The 17,087-nt window shown below is 47.0% G+C and overlaps 1 protein-coding gene across 12 annotated transcripts in view; it reads right to left on the bottom strand.

The window, feature by feature from the left end:
* Positions 1-17,087, bottom strand: part of LOC139054371 (armadillo repeat-containing protein 8-like) — a 101,068-nt gene that overhangs the window by 57,690 nt on the left and 26,291 nt on the right. For all 12 annotated transcript variants that reach the window (XM_070531272.1, XM_070531269.1, XM_070531268.1 and 9 more), the window contains 2 exons: positions 9,290-9,514; positions 2,436-2,531 (listed from right to left, as the gene is read on the bottom strand). In XM_070531272.1, the coding sequence (XP_070387373.1) occupies positions 2,436-2,531; positions 9,290-9,514 (321 nt within the window). The remainder of the gene's footprint in view (positions 1-2,435; positions 2,532-9,289; positions 9,515-17,087) is intronic.

Genomic DNA, 17,087 nt, shown 5'->3' with positions numbered 1-17,087 from the left:
AATTGCACTAAGGAAGGCAGTGGCTGCTAACCAGGGCACAAAGCATAGCAGTAAATTTTTTGGTGCCAAGTGACAGCTTCCAAGTTGCACTAACAGATGAGGAGCAAAACATGAACAAGGTGAATGCAGGAGCCAACGTTTCGACAAGTGGACTTGTCTTCTTCAAGGCGACGTATGCTTTCCTCGCCACAGTATATATAGGTGGGGTTCTTCTAAAGGGGAGAGGGTGTGAGGCGGGAGGATGCGGAAACGAGGGAAAATGTGTTAGCGTGTTGAATTGAGAGTAAAGGAACGCTGTGTACAAGGTCAAAGCCAGGGCACCCCCCACGCCCCCCCCCTTCGAATTATCGACGGCATCAACGCCAACCAAATCCTTTCCGACCACGCTATTCTAGTCACTTTGGATGTTTCTGCCCTTTACACCAACATTCCCATGAGTGAAGGAATTGAAGCCGTTTCTAGATCCCTCGCAATCAATCCCCAAGTGCACGCTCCTGAAGTTTACTTATCGCTCCTTAGGTTAGTTCTCACGCTCAACTATTTCGAATTCGATTCTATACACTACCTGCAAATTTTCGGCACTAGCATGGGTACGCCATTCGCTCCCACGTATGCGAACATTTTCATGGGACAGCTTGAAGCAGACCTGCTGAAATCCTACCCTTTAAAACCCCACACCTATCTTCGTTACATTGACGACATATTTATAATATGGGAACACGGCACAAGCACCTTAACCGACTTAGTTAGCCATTTCAATCGCTTTCACCTGAGTATTAAATTTACTGCTCACCACTCTCCCAGTCAGATCAACTTCCTGGACACGACGGTCTACATAGAAAATGGAAAACTGAGAACGACACTTTACCAGAAGCCTACAGATAGCCAGCAATATTTAGACTACAACAGTCATCACCCGCGACATTGCAAGCAAGGATTTTTTGTCGGACATGCGAAACGTATAAGAAGAATCTGCAGCGAAGACCACGATTATATCCACCACCTAAATGACCTTAAATCAACGCTAGCAGAAAGGAACTATCCCCAAGTTGTTCTCGATAGAGCTTATGATGCCGCGTCAAGATTGGAGAGACAGTCGGAATTAGCGAAGAGACGGCCCTAATTAGAATCTGACGGACCGCTGGCCTTTATAACAAAATATTCTAATGCACTCCCAAACATAAACAACATCCTAAGAAAATACCACCCAATATTATCAAGTAACGAGTGTCTGCGAAAAGCGTTCCCGGATGTACCCAGGGTTACCTATCGCCGAAACAAGAACTTTAAAGACATGTTAGTGCACGCAAAAGTCAGCCAACAGCATTCCCCCATAATAAAAGCATGTTGTCGCCCTAGGTGCAAAACCTGCAGGCACCTTCAAAGTAACATTAAAATGAAAAGCACCGCAAATAGTTATACATGTGAAGTCAAATCTAGCTTCACTTGTACAAGTTCGGATGTGATTTATATGCTTGAATGTTCCTTCTGTAAGAAACAATATATCGTTGAAACAGGACAATCAACGAACGTCAGATTGCGCGGACACAGCTAAAAAGCTTCCCAAAGCCGTCGCCTAACATTTCAACCAACCAGGTCATAACTTTGATGAACTTAAACTCTACATCTTACAGCCAAATTTCCGTTCTGAACGAGAAAGAAAATACAGAGAATCATACCTTATCCATAAGTTCAGGACATTGCAACCAATAGGCATAAACGTTTCAAAGGGAGCTTTAGAATCTATTCGCTATGCTAAACTTCTAGCTATTTTTATTCCTTTCTCTTTTTTTTTTCAGAGGGCGTGTCAGACTCCCTTGACACGCCGGCTAACGCACGGCCGTTGACAGACCAAGTAGGGGAGGGGGGGGGGGGGGGGTGCTGGCTTTGACCTTGCAGACAGCGTTCCTTTACTCTCAATTCAACACGCTAACACATTTTCCCTCTTTCCACATCCTACCGCCTCACACCCTCTCCCCTTTAGAAGAACCCCACCTATATATACTGTGGCGAGGAAAGCATACGTCGCCTTGAAGAAGACAAGTCCACTTGTCGAAACGTTGGTTCCTGCATTCACCTCGTTCACGTTTTGCTCACTGTCTTGAATTTCCATCTCCCGCATTCCCCGTCTTTTCTCTGGATTACTAACAGATGAGGTCGCATAAGCTGACACGCAGACAGCAGATGGTATAAAATGCATGCCAAGCGCACACCCTGTTTTGCCACTGCCATGCACTTTTTACATTACCACAGTGATTAACTTGATTCTGAAGACAGAACATAAATGAGTAAACCAACAGAGAAGCTGCAGTGATCAATGACAGTGCACATGCCACCCTGGCTTCATCTACGATACTTTTCATCATGAGCACCACCATGTACTTTTCCCAAAACATCAAATAGCCCAAAGAAGTAAAAAAGGGTTGCATACTTGCCTTCTTACGAATGTCTTCGTCATTTGCACCCAGGGCAGCAAATGCTTTGAAAGCAGCTTGTCTCAGCTCCTGCATAACCTTGACTTCCTGTTCAAGCTGCAATAAGAGCAGCATGGGTATCACACAGCTAATTAACCTTGACCAGAGGCCATATTTTGTAACAATAATTCTTATTGTGGATCCATTCTCATCCTATTATGTGTCATGCTGACTTGCCGACCCTGGCAATACTGACAGCACAATAGCTTGTGAGCCAGTGATGAAAAGTGAAAAGAACGGCTTATGAACAGGTTTGTTTAACGATCTGGGCCCAGGACTGCACAAAATCAAAGCAAAGACTTTAGAAAACAAAAATTCCCACTTGCTTTGAGATCTAAAGAACACTAAATGAGTTTACACTGATGGAATATAACTTCAGGACTATGTTATCATTTATTTCAAAAAAAGAGACCGAAAGCTCAGCAGTGATATTATGAATTTTGAAGTACAGTCAACTTCTGTTAATTTGACTCTAGTTATTTTATTTTTCAGTTAATTCGATTTCAACCGGAAGTATAACTTCGTTATATCGAGGTTTGACTGTATCCCGTATTAACGCGATAGCGTTAAGGAGCTCGTGTCGCAGAAAAGCCGGTGTCGTCGGCGTCGGTGTCGGCGTCTGCGGCGTTGACCGTGAGCGATAAATCACGGCAGGCACTTCATAAATAAAAAGCAACTTCCAAGATGGGCTGGGTGGGAATCGAACCAGGGCCTGCAGAGTGTGAGACGGAGACGCTACCACTCAGCCACGAGTTCGATGCTTGAAAGCGGTACAAACGCGCTTCTAGTGAACGCGGTGTTGCCTTAAAAACGTGCCGTAGAAAGTTATACTGCGGTGTATATCGGTAATTATGAGCATGTAACTTACACAAGTCGCATTTACACGAGTAGCGAAGTACGTTTCCGCTAAATTTCTTCTGCGCTTACCGCACACGCAGAGCCATCTTGCAGCAAACACAGAAGACCCCCTCCTCTCTATGTACGGCGCTGCCCCGACAGGTGGCGCACCATGCGCGCATTGGGGCTGTGCGCGGACCGGCCCCGACTCCATCTCCCCTGACGACGCTTCGCCGTGCTCCCACGCGGGTTGCAGAATCAAGCGCCGTCCCCTTCTTTAGATTACTATCTATCTATCTCTCTGCCCGTGCCGATCACGACGTTTGGCAGGAGTAGATCGTTCCCCCTCCGAGACACCGAGTTCTTTGGTTCGTTCCGTTTGCTCAGGCGCACGTTTCGTTGCCGCGCCGAACGCTGCGTTGCTCGACGCTCTCCGTGTGATAGGTGGCCGCAAAGTCCGATGCGGGGCGCCTCGTTAAGTGATCCCTGCGCCATAGCGCATTGTCTTACACCCCTTGGCGGGTCGATGGGAACGCTGTCGCGTTCCACTCTTGAAGGCGAAGCTTAAGCGTCCTCCAATTTTTTTTATAGCATTTCCGCGAAAAACGTATTACAATCAAACCTGGATACATCGAACCCACATAAAACGAATTACTGTATTGTATATATTTAACGGCTATATATATATATATATATATATATATATATATATATATCCATGAACTAGCTTGTTGGCGCTCCTCTGCGCAACCACGCGAGCACGCGTGTGCCACTGCTCACTCATTCGTGATCTCCTTCCACAGATGGCCTCGTTGGCACTCATTGCTTAAGGGGGCATACGCCATTCATTCACCAGAGGAAACTCATCGTCGTCATCATCAACAACTATCATCATCAGCAATGAATCGAGCTTCATCATCTTCTTCTACAGTTAGCTCATTTAGTGCTCGTGCCTATGCTCGCATGTTCGTCGTCGTCTTCTTCCACCGCTGGCTCCATTGCCGCTCATCATCCCAGAATAGAATTTCATTTCTCTTCTGCCATCATAATGGGGAGGCCATATTAAAATTTTTAAAATGTACAGTGGTATGAACCATTGCTCAAGGCACATTACACCGAAAGCTTGTCTAAGCAGACAAGCAGATTTTCAAAGCGGTGAGGCGGCGAGCGCCCGCGCCTGTTCAGACCGGCCGCGTTGTCTGGCTATCCGCGCTGCCGGGAAGGCGGGGCATCTTGCAATTTCTTTAGCAATTTCAGGGACGTGCCACCATCTCGCGGCACTTTGGGTTTGTGCGCGCACTTTTGATATTTTTTTCTTCGTGGGTCGGCGCGCTCCCGTCCGCTATCTACTTCTGTAAAATGATGAGCTCAGACGAAGAAGACAAGATCGTTGGCATTTTACTCGCCGCTTGTCTAGTCGATTTTCAAGATTTGTTACAGCGCAACACAAGACAAGAACAAAGGAAGGTATAAAGCGACGACACGGCGCCGTGTCATCGTTTTATACCTTCTTTTGTCCTTGTCTCGTGTTGCACTGTAACAAACCTTACTATGAATCCCAACCAACTGGCCCAACTTGCCGTTTTGACGCTTTTGATAACAGAAGCGAAAAGCCCATAGAAAGACATTCATTTACATTCCTTCACCAGCGCTTCTGCAGTGTCGGGTTCTGATTGGCTGCGGCCAAAGCGGCCAACTTATCCGCGCGGAAAAAATCGGTCCAGGCGCGATCCAGCCAAGCGGCCGCGTATTTTTCGCAAAGCGAAAAATCCGTGGCCGCTTGGCCGGATCCGCTTGTTCACTTGTCCGCTCCGCCTTCGGTGTGAACGTGCTTTTAAGGGGGTATGAGCCATTCACTGCCTTATGTGATGGACGCATTTAATAAGAGAGGTGATACGAGAATGTGTGTGCATACCTATCGTTACGATGACCACTGACCAGGACAATACGTATGTTTGTACCTTTGTTCAAAATTTTATGTCACCTCTGTGTCATGTGTTAAATAGCTTTGCTCGTCATCCACCTTCACAGAGTGGAATGGCTCACTATTCTTTTTTTCGTCTAAATTTCCGGCCCACATGGGCAGTGACGTGTCGGAACGCGGGAATGTGAGCCACAACGAGACGGCCAACTCGGCCGCGCGAGGACTAACCAACCGTGCCACTGCAAGCACGGCCGACTCGGAGTGTTGGTCGCGGTGCAGTGCCAAGGATAAGATGACCACCTTCAACGAAATAGTGAAGTGGTACAGACTGAACAGACAGACTATGCCGCCACCTCACCCGGGGCTTACCCGGAAGGAGGCAGTGTTATACAGACAGTTACAGACGGAGTCCCTACTCACCCCGGTGCTAGCTAAGCACGTGTGTCCGAGTGTGTACGCGAGTGACGTGTGTAGACTGTGCGCGAAGGAGAGAGCCACCGCGGCTCACATCCTTTGGGACTGTAGCATAAATCCGCGAGAAGCCAGCGAGAAGACGACGATCCCGCCGCAGCTAGAGGCTGCAACGAGGAGCTATGACCAAGAGACACAACTCAAGGCCGTCCAGCAGGTCTCGGCAGCTCTAGAGAGGCAGCAACCGCGCGAAACCGAGAAGGGGGGCAGCACCCCCAGGAAGGGGGCGGCAGCCCTCTCGGACCCGCGGAAGTAGCGAGGAACCAAGACCTCGAGGAGCACAACGCACGAGACTGATGTAGTGGCCGCATCACGGTAAAAGCTAGTTCTCCCTGCGTGGAGGGAGCCTAACCGACTCTGCAGGCATTTTCACTAAAGTTGTTCTCTCTCTCTCAATTCTTGGATGATTCAATATTACTTTCTCAAGTTGCGTCGCACTGTATGTTTATCAGTCTTCTCAATGAACAATGTCCCGCTTCTCCTTTTTCTTAATCCAGTACATTCATTGTTTGGTGCTAACACAAACATAAGCATATGCCATAATTTTTTTTTAATCTACTTCTTAACATTCCCTTTCCATTCAAGTGAACTTGCCACTATCTAGAATCCACAAGTTCATAGACCAAAGCTTCATAACATTAACCGGCCAGTGCACGGGGGAGAGTGTCTCATTGTGCGGTTTTTGCTACACACTGAACATCGCAGCCCCAACGCTGAAGCAGAAATCTTCCTCGCAGACGTACTTGCGGCACAGGCGAGTAGCACCCAATGGCCATTTGCTGCTTCTAAGTTTCACAATCTAAACTTCACGCAACTTCTTGTCTGAACATGTGAAGGCTACACCATGCTCTGTTGCGTACGTTCAGCACTGCAGCACTGACAGTAGCCTACCATGTTGGACTCCCTCACGGGCAGACACTACCTACTTATAGTGCTTTCAGATGTTGTCAAGCAGATACCCGAAGTGCGAAAACGTCCTCACTTAATCAGAACTACAGTGCAGGTGGGACTTTAAACTTTCGTTATCAGCTTGCTTCAGCGTTTCCAAAGCAGCCGACGCAGCCGCTGTGTCCACATGATCGCTCATACATCACACTGACAGCACTGTTACCTTTTTTAGTGGTGGAGCTCGCCCCCAATAAAGAACACCTGTTCACCAGCACACTTGAGATATCAAACATGGTACCACGCCGCATTCTGGTAAATGCTGCTCGAATAAGGTATCTATAAGACGCTCGAATAAGGCATCTGGCATAAAGCACGAATAAAACATCTGGCAAATGCCTTATTCAGGAGTCTGTAGCCAACTGTTTCAGAAAGGCAGGCTTCATAGTGACTGCCGACAAGCTGGAAGAAGCCACAAACGATGGATGCGTGAACAACATGTTTGGTAAGCTTTCCCTCTTTTCAGGAGTTATGCCAGCCGAATTTACTGCAGATAGCTTTCTGAATGCCGATAACAATGTTCAAGCTATAGCGAATCTCCATGAGGACAGTGTGGCAAGCAACGCGGAAACCCAGGACAAAGGCTGCTCAAGTAGCAATGAAGACCATCCAAAAGAGACGGCAACATGCCCGTGCACAGCTGCTGAACTAGAATCGGCATTTGATACGATTCATCGTGTCTGCAATGATATTATAGAAGGCACAAGGCTATCACAACTCGACAGTCCTAACAACACAGAGATGAGCGTCAACTTCATTTTGCAAAAGAAGATGCAAACCAGGATCAGATATTTTTTTTTCACGTAAATAAAGAGTACTTGCTTCTTTTTTTTTCTGAATTGCATGCAGTAACTTAGTGGCCCTTGGATGCACCAATCAGTAAGCTGCCATTTGCCTCAGGGCCTATTATGTTATTTATCGAATTACCAATACAATGGAATCTCGATAACCGGAAATCACTGAAACAGAACTGCCTCTTAGATGGAACACCATCATCATGGTTGGTTGGTTTTGCGTTCATGCAATTGCGTTCAGCTTTGTCCCTCAGTAAATGGAACTCCTGATAAACAGAAACAATTTCCCTGGTCCCATGAGCTTTCGTTTAAAGAGTCCACTGCATATAAAACCTTATTGTGATCCCCTTCAGGTTTCGGTTCGACTGTAGAGGGGTTCAACTACATTGTATTCTAAGAGAGCCAAACACCAAACTACCAAAATGCGAAACAATACCTTGCAATCCATGACGTCACACTGATGTACTGTCCTTAATGGTGTGAAATTCGAAGATGAAACTTTGACTTGCATTTTCTCTCTAATGATCAACTCATTACGGCGAAAATACCAAATGTAGTTCTTCAAGAATACTTATTTTGAAACTAATTCAGTGCTTCTTTTCAATGTCCCTTTAATACTTAATTCCTGTTGATCAATGTTACCGTCATGGCACCCAGCTGTACGAAAAAGCCAATTTCCCAATTTTGGAAAGAACCCATTAGAAACGGTCATTGCTGAAACACCCAATACAGTAGAACCTCAGTGATACAATCCTGTTCCGTACGATTTCCCAGTGCCAGCATTCATGACTAAGAACACAAAAAAATGACCCAACAGAGTCGCACTTCTCTTTTACCAGTTAATAGATTCCCAGAATGCAATCTCTCGGCACCAAAGTTCAGTAACCAGAACGTCGCCAAATCATGATCATATGATGTGTTCTGCAGCCGCTAGATCCCCTGTACACAATAAAAGGTGCAAGACACGCACGAGCAAGAGCAGTAGGCACCCACAAAGGAAGCTTCCCTGCACATATGTGGAAATGCAAGCATGCACTCAGTTTCCTCTCCCAGTACCAGCAAATCCTGGAGGTCGCTGCCACGTCACATTCACAGCTATTCTTGTTAACCCTGTTGCAATAAGCATCTTCACCTGTTTCACAGCACATGTGACATAGTGCCACTGAAAGCATATGACTTTTTTTTTTCAACAAGCGATAACCCAAACGCGCCACCATTCCCTGCTACACGCTACTTGAAGCAAGCATTGTGTTTCGCTCTGCCAGCATTGTATTCTGCCATCACCAACCAGCTCAATTTTGTTTCAGTTTCCTGTAGCCGTCTTAAAACAGTATGCAATAGGAAAACAACAACATGCGTCTCTGGTTGCTCGAATCACACCACCTCAAGGCATGTCAGCGTCTCGTATCACAACGATTCTCACTGAGTGGGCACATCAGAACTTTTCACCAAAATTCTCCACCGTGAAGCTGCTGACTCTGGCCAAATTGTAGAGGCGCCAACATAAGCTTGCCAAAGCAGCAAGAACAACATGCATGCCAGGCTACTCGGGTCCCAGCAGCTTGGCATGCATGGGCCGTCTTGTGCTGCAACAGTTCACCCCAAGCTTCACTATGTAGATGTCAACTACAGACGAGCCTACCACATTTTCAAGTGACTTCGAATCGTACGTCTTCCAGGTTGGTATGCTTCTTCTAACATTTCTTACCAAAACGTATGGCTGAGGTATTACTGTATGACTGTTCATGTTCTGAATAAAGTAGTGCGACAGGAATCAAATTTACTTTTCTACTGTGTGTTTAATTTCCATCATGCTACTAAGTTGCCAAGATCGCAAGCACTACCTTTTTCATTGTCACTGCTGGCACAGGCCCTTTGTACAAGACAACAGCAGAAGGTGGCTGGTACTTGAGCAGCTCAGCCAGCGTGGGGATGAGGTGGTCACTGATGCTGGCAATTCGCTGTAACTCAGTATCAACTTCAGCCAGGTAAGCAAGTGTCTCAGCTCCATGCGCCCTTTCCTCTGGAGTACGTTCCTTCTTGCACATGCGCACCAGTGTAGGCAAAGCCTGCGTAGATGCACCACAATCAAGATTGTACACTTGCACAACTGAAGGAGAGTGCACATAATGCTCCACCAGCAGCTGTGCAATCTGTAAAAGCCTAAAACTGATGTAATGGTTTGCTTTCAAACATTTGTTGCAATTTCAGTTTTATAGTGCTACAGTGCAGTCCATTTATAATGATACCATATGTAACAATATGTCAGTTATAACGATAAGTCAACATAAGAGTATCAACTTATGCATTAGGGCTATGAGAAAAAAACAAAACGTGTATGTATTGACCATATGTCGGATACAAGGGTCAAAATTTTGCCTTTTGGACAGACTTTCCTGTGCACACTGAGCTCGACATTTGTTTAGCCAAGTTCTGCTTAAGGTTCATCCACACCAACGACTCACAGCGGTCCTGCGACCAAGTTGAAATGGCCGCAAATGGCTTTTCTCGAAAAGCAACCATTTTAGCCCAGTCACTTGCGGCTAAATTTTTTCAATCCTCTGACCCCAGTCGCAAAACTGCTGAACCAATCAGATTCACAGGAACAGGACATCTATATATGCTAATACTTATTTTACATTGCGATGCAATTGTGAGCAGATGGCGAATGGCCAGTCACACTTGCCAGTGCGAGGATGGGTCGCCTTCTGGATCAAACAATGAAATCTTCCTTACCTCAGTAAGGAAGCCTTCAATGCTGTTAGGCCACCTTATGTCACTCTGAAAGCTTCCTTACTGAGGGGCCCTCGGTGAACGAACCGGTTCCTTGGTGCTTCCTCAGCGTAAGGTTGCTCCGTAGCTACCTTCATGCGTCCTTACGCTGCTCCTGGCCCTGAACAAGGGCTTCACCTCAGTGCTGGTGCACATGATGTTTGCTTGCGCATGCACACTGTCGCCCGCCTGCAGAGAAGCGTGAGCACGATCATAGCGCACAATGCCAGGAGTTGTCTGTTTCAGTTGCACGTTCGGCATGAGTGGCGTCTCGCAATGCCGGCGTGCTAGTGTTGCTGGAACATATCCAGTTTTATCTGTTATCTGAAACTAGGCTTTTTACGCGGTCAAAAATTTCATTGTTGGCCTTTAAGCCGCTGGTGTGAATGAGCCATTAAACGAATCATGCCTATTCTTATTATAACTAATTATGCAAGACCATCTGTATTCATAAATAAACACTGCATACCTATAGAAAATATTTTTTTGTTACTTTAGGGTTCCTAAAACAATTGTAATTTTTTTTAAATAGGCCTGTCTGAAGATTTTAAACAGGGTGTCTACCAAGATGACATTTCTAAATTCCCTGAGTTTTCCAGGTTTTCCCTGAGTGCCTTTGCAATATTCTGCAAGTGACACAGAACTTTGTTTTATGTCAAGATGGGCTGACACAATGTCACCCGATGCTGTCACTCTCTAGTAAGCATGCTAAAAATTTTTTTAAATGACTCAATCCAGTTTGAATAGTAAGGAGTAGTGTTTATTCTCTTAAAAAATAAAACAGAAGAGAGGGGTTAGTAAAATACACAGCAAATCAATTAATCTTTTAAAAAGAAATATGCATACAGAGCATACAGAAGCAAATATTTCGAATATGAGCTATTTCTAACAACAGGCCCAAACATTGTCACAAGATTCTCTCTCAGCAGCTGGAAAGTTAACCTTGACTGTCCTGACATACTGTCAGCCCTCACACAACACCTCAGTGTTGCGTTTCACTGCTTTGATGAGTTTATTTTGGTTTAGATGAGTGACACCTGCATCTCAGCATCAGCCAACACTTTGCTTTTAGAGCTCAAGCTCCTTCAAAGAAGTGGCGTCACACTTCTTTTCTAGTTCATTCCTCAGTGTGTTGGTCCTTTCTGTTCTCCTCCTCCTTCCGCCATGTATTTGCCCCACGGACCATTTGAAGCATCCTCTTGGTAAGTTGTACAGTCAACATCCGCTCTTTCGGACTTTCTAGGAGTCTCAAAAACGTCAGAAAAATCGGACAGTTCGGAAAAAATGAATGCATGTCTTTTACTGCTTTTAAAGGCTCAAATCGCCACAGACACATCCGAAAAAGCTCTGAAGGCCTGCTAGTACCCTTATTAGGCATATTGATGCTCGTACTGGGACAGGATATGGGAGGTGCACGCGCGCATAATTAATGATTACATACTGGGTCCCATGACAATTGCCCCTTCCCACACTTGTTAAGCTTCACCGTAATACTTCGCATATACTTCACCTCGTAACACTGCTGTATTGAGGCGAAGCTACTTTCGAAAACAAGCTTAATTTAACACGTGCTTTTTCCGAGCTTCGGAGCCATTGGCGAGGGTTACAAAGGCTGAGTCGGCGCCATTGCTAACAGCGGCGAATTGCTAACAGTAGCGAATTGCTACCAGTAGCAAACGTCAAAGTAGTTAGACCTAGGGTTGCCGCAGCGGTGGCTACAGCTACCAGCGGATCTGCGTGCGAGAGCGCCGGTTTGAGACGGCAAGATAATCGAAATGGCGCCAGTGCTAGCTTTGATTAATGCCGTATGAGACCTACGAAAAAGTCAAGAAAATCAGACGGTGAAGGGTTCTTCCATGCGAAACTTCGTCAGTTCTTATGCATTGACTCTATAGGGCACATGGTGGTGCCGCAAAAGCCGTCCCAATTATCGGGCATGTCCCAAAAATCGGGTATCCTGAAAATCGGCCGTTGACTGTACACTGGAACCTCCTCCAGCAGACGACATGGCGCCAGGGAAGATTTGTTCCGATTCCACTCTGTTAATCAAGCCAGCATTAAAGCAACTTTTGTTCCTTTTCAATAAAATTATAGCTAATTTTCCCTGATAGAAGCCTGAATCCCCCAAGTTTTCCGAGTATTTTCAGACTATTAAAAATCCCTGAGAATTCCCGGTTTTTCCGGTTCGTAGACACCCTGTTAAATGTGCAATAAAACAATTCAACCCTGAGAGGCTGCATTTGGCAAATAACTTCGCTCTCAAAAGGTTAACAACCAATTAGGGTGGTAGGCCACATTCAAAAGTAAACTTTCTTTTCCCCAACAATACTTTTTGTTTTTTTGCATTTTATGTATGGCCAAAAATTGAGCAACACGTTGTTAAAAAAGTTATCTCCCTATCATCACTAGTTTGAGAGTTGCAGCAAATTTTTCAACCCATACCTTCATATTGCCAAACAAAATCAGAACTACAGTGAACTCTCGTTAAGACGAGCGAATTCTCGCATATAACGAACAACATGGCAACGTTTCTTTGGTTTTCCATACCCTAAATGCAAAAGAAATCCTCTTAAGATGAACCACCTCAGACATGCTCTTCAGTTAAGATGAACATTTTGAGTGATCGCCACCACTATTGATCCTGGAGGCTAGGGCGCCTCAATATGGCACTCCCGGGGGCGTGTGCCTCAAGGCACCCTACTGGAGGCCTGCGGCACGCACCACCCGTGGACAGAGGTGAAAACAGGAGGAGGAAACAAAAACAGTGATGTTTCACTTCGCAAAATCGGGTCACACGCGCAAGCGCATGGGTGCTATAGCGCATACGAAGCTATCGGCTCTCAGTGTGCCTAGACTGTCCACATCGCAGATCGTATTCAAGACAGGACTCACAAGGCCGCGACATATGCAGCAGCTGCTGGCATAGAATGCCCCCTTGTAAGCATTCGCCTACTAAGTTAACAAGCATGGTGTCAGCACACACAGGCAACATGAACACATCACGCTCGATGACCCCCTGACGCTCGCTGTCAAAACGCCAGCGTGAGGAATCGCAGCAGCAGCAGCAGGCGAAGTTACCTTCGCTCTGTCTACCGCTTCAACACAAACTGAGCGGCGAGAACACAGCGCATGCAAAGCTACGAGCCATCACGCCACCTAGACTGTGCTCCGAAAGCATATTGTGTTCAAGATAAAGCCTGTGCGACCACAAACGCCCAAAGTAACAAACCCCTCCCTCACCTCCCCGGTGCTATGCGTGTGACGGAACACAGCACGCTCCACCCCTCTCCTCTTCGTTTGCACACGTGAGATTGAGCCGCCATCGTCAGCTCACCGTCGCACTTTCACTCGCACACGCACATACGGCATGCAAGGACGATGTTACGACGAGACGAACCCAGTACGTCTGTACTACAAACGAAACTTGTAGCAACTGCCAGAGGAGGTCAACTCAGCACACCTCCACTTACCTTCCTCCTCTGTGACACTTTGACTCGTTTCTCCTTCCCCCCTTTGCTCGACGTCACCTAGACTTTCCTCTAGGTTACGATGCTTTGCCACGCGCTTAGCACGCTCCTTAATACTTTCCCTAGCTCGGAGCCTGCACCAATAACCTGTGCAGCGATAGATGCCTCCTTTAACTCTCTAGTGAACTTTTTCCTACAGCACGAAAGCACAAAAGGATTTTTAAGGTCATTAGGCAAGATTACATCATCCATGGCTACTCGCCAATTTGCACAGAAACGCCAAACATCCATCACGGACTGGATGAAACCAAGTAAGAGCACCACTTGAATACAGTTTTCTATTAGGTTCAGCAAAATAAATGCTTTTTGTCATTTTTCCCCCATTCTACCCCCATTCTAAGTTTACTTCATTTAACATTTTGAAGATACTATATTTACTCAAATCTCACATGCACTTTTTTTCAGATAAAACAAGTCCAAAAATAGCATGCACGTTAGAATCGAGTACGACCCTAAATCTGCATTACCATATCGCCATCAGCATATATATATTGGCCGCCTCATACGCGCTTCGAGCCTAGCTGCCGTAGCTTCCTCCATGTGCTGTAGTACATGTGCTTAGTTTAGTACACCATCCGTCCTCCCGTTTTCTGTGTTTACTCTGTCAGCATGGAAGTGCCGACTGCGAAGACATGCGACGCCACAATTAAAAGGACAGAGATCTTGTGTGCGGAGACGGATGGAAATACAGCCACATCACGGGTGTTCGGAGTTCCCAAAACTTGCGTGCGGGACTGGCGCAAACAGAAGAGCCATTCTACTCCAGTAGCTGCTGCGCATGGCGCTGCTGCGCATGGCGCTGCTGCGCATGGCGCGGCTGCGCATGGCGCGGCTGCGCATGGCGCGGCTGCGCGGCCCGTTTCGAAATCGATCTGCAATGGAGACAGAGTCTACGCATCTAGGCGCACCGCGCTGCGTTCTCGTCGCTTAGTTCGTGTTGAAGCGAAAGGCCGCACAAAGGTCACTTCGCTCGCTCCTGCTGCTACAGCACTTCCAGACTCCAGCATTATGATAAATTTCCGCGGTCACTGCATGAGACGTGTTCATATTTGCTTTTGCACGCATGACGCCATGCTTGTTAATTTCGTTAGTAAGCGAATGTTTAAAAGTTTATATGGCCAATAAAACTACTATCCTTACTTTTCATACAGCTGTCTACTAATATGCTATGGCAATTGATGCTTTGCCTTTCGGGCGTAACTGACTTTTTCTATTTATCGCAACTTTAGTGTATTGGGAGTAATACCCCTGTTACACGGGCACTTGCAACGGTCGTTAACGCAAACGGCAGTTGAACGCCGTAACGGCAGTGGGAACGGAACGGTGGTGGCAGCGCTCACACGGCACTTTCCATGCTCAGTCGGTTCACTTCCGTTTCGACGATTGATCACGTGACTCTTGAACTTTTTACCTCGCCAACTCTAAAAAAATTTTGTTTCTCCAATTATTTTCTGCGCTACATGCTGTACAACGTGTTTGTTTAACTATTTGCAAAAGTTGTTTGCAAAACTAGCGAAGAAGCTCAATTAGCCGATCCAATCCGATCCATGGCGTTGCAAAATGGCTGCATTTGTTGTGGTTTCAACGTGCTGAAGCGTCGCATTTCACGTTTCATCGCTTGTACTAACCGCAGCTTCACTGTGCATATCCTTTTTTCTTTCGTACCGCGAGTGACCGTCTGCGCGATTCAGCAGGTGCAGTGTTGAACGTGGTGCGACTTTGCGTCGCGCACCCCAGAACAGCCGCGGAATGGCGGTTAGCCGGCCACCTTATGATTGCGACCGTGATTGTCCACCCGATTTGCTTCTCCGGGTTGCGCACTACGAGGCCTTGTCGTCTGCAAAAAGGGCTGAACTGCAAGCTGTGCGCATTCAGAAAGCGTCAATCAAGAAGAAGCGGAAGGCGGCCGAGAGGCGATGTCGCAGCCTCGCTGCACTCGCTGTGGTGATGTCTGCTAGGCAAAGGAGTGTGTGAACGCTTTCCAGTTCGGCCAGGTGATCTTGCCACAGGTTAATAAGCAAATGCGTCAGTGACGCTGTCCAAGCAAAGCGCTTTTGCGCCGGCGCGCTCACCTGCAGCGCGGACACGTTGCTGCTGGGGGCTGCCATCTTGTCTACTGCACGACGAAACGGACGGAAGCGGCGGCGCAACGGAGACCGGAGAGCTCCGTTGATTTCAATCGCCGTTGGATTTCCAACGGCGCTCGCGCTGCCGTGTAACTCCGCCTAACGGCCGTTAAGGCCAACTGCCGTTTTCCTTAACGGCCGTTAAAGTGCCCGTGTAACAGGGGTATAAATCTGTTTTTCCAAATGAGAGAAAGTTGTATTTCTGTATGAAAAAATCAGGTACGCGGTACCGTAAAGGACTTCTCTTTTTTTAAGTCACAGCAAACGGGTGCACATTATTTATTCATTCATACCTCAAATACAGTCGCTGACTGATTTTTCAGACTCCATAAATTCAGACATGCTCGATCATTCGGTCTGCTTCGCGGCACCGCCATTCTCCCCATAGACCATAATGTATAACAACTGCCGCAAGTTTGGACACCTTGCAACCTCTCCTCTGATTTTTCGGACACTCTTTGAGCCAACTCAATCGAGAGCACCATGCACCGATTCTGACCAGTGCATGGTTTGACTTGCTGAACGCCATTTTTGTTTTGAACAAAGCCTCCTTGCTGACCCACGAAGTGGTGCTACTGCAAATCCCCGCTCATCATCATCGTTTCTGCATGGTTCGATCGAGTGGTTCTACAGCAGTTCCGGTTTCAGCTTCGTAAGCCATGTTAAGACCATCCAGACGCTGATTTATTTCTTCACGCACGAATGCGCACAACGCTGCGAGTAGGCCACGTTTTTCGTTTGTGCGACTGGTGTCGGCATGGTGGTGTTTGCTTTGTGTGCTGTGTCGAGGTTCCGGTGATTCAACGTGGCATACAGAAACATCGCGTCAAGTGTCTAATGGTGCCAACAGTGTCCACACAGACTGCGCTGGGGCAATGCCTGCTTTACTAGATGCCCGGCACGTTGCTCGCTTTCCCGTTGTAGCAGCGGTTCCCTTAGTTGAAGCTAGTTCAGCATAAATTCCGTGAGGCGGCGCTCGTTGCCTTTTCAACTTCTGGCGGATGTGGCAGCGGCGGCTGAATGCATCCACCGGCACGTATGTGCGGCCGTCTGTTAGCGAGCGCTATCGCGGGCCTCCGAGACGGTGACATATGCCACGTTAATCTCAGAGGCCGCAGCACGTGATTGCAAGTTGCAGGCGTTCGCCATGAGAGGTGCTCATTGCCTTTTTGCAGAGGAGAGAAAAGGGAGAGGGCCCGGAACCGAGCTAACGGACA

The sequence above is a fragment of the Dermacentor albipictus genome, chromosome 1 (genome assembly GCF_038994185.2).
Source record: "Dermacentor albipictus isolate Rhodes 1998 colony chromosome 1, USDA_Dalb.pri_finalv2, whole genome shotgun sequence".
Lineage (NCBI taxonomy): Eukaryota > Metazoa > Arthropoda > Arachnida > Ixodida > Ixodidae > Dermacentor > Dermacentor albipictus.
This window is presented reverse-complemented; position numbering and strand designations above follow the sequence as displayed.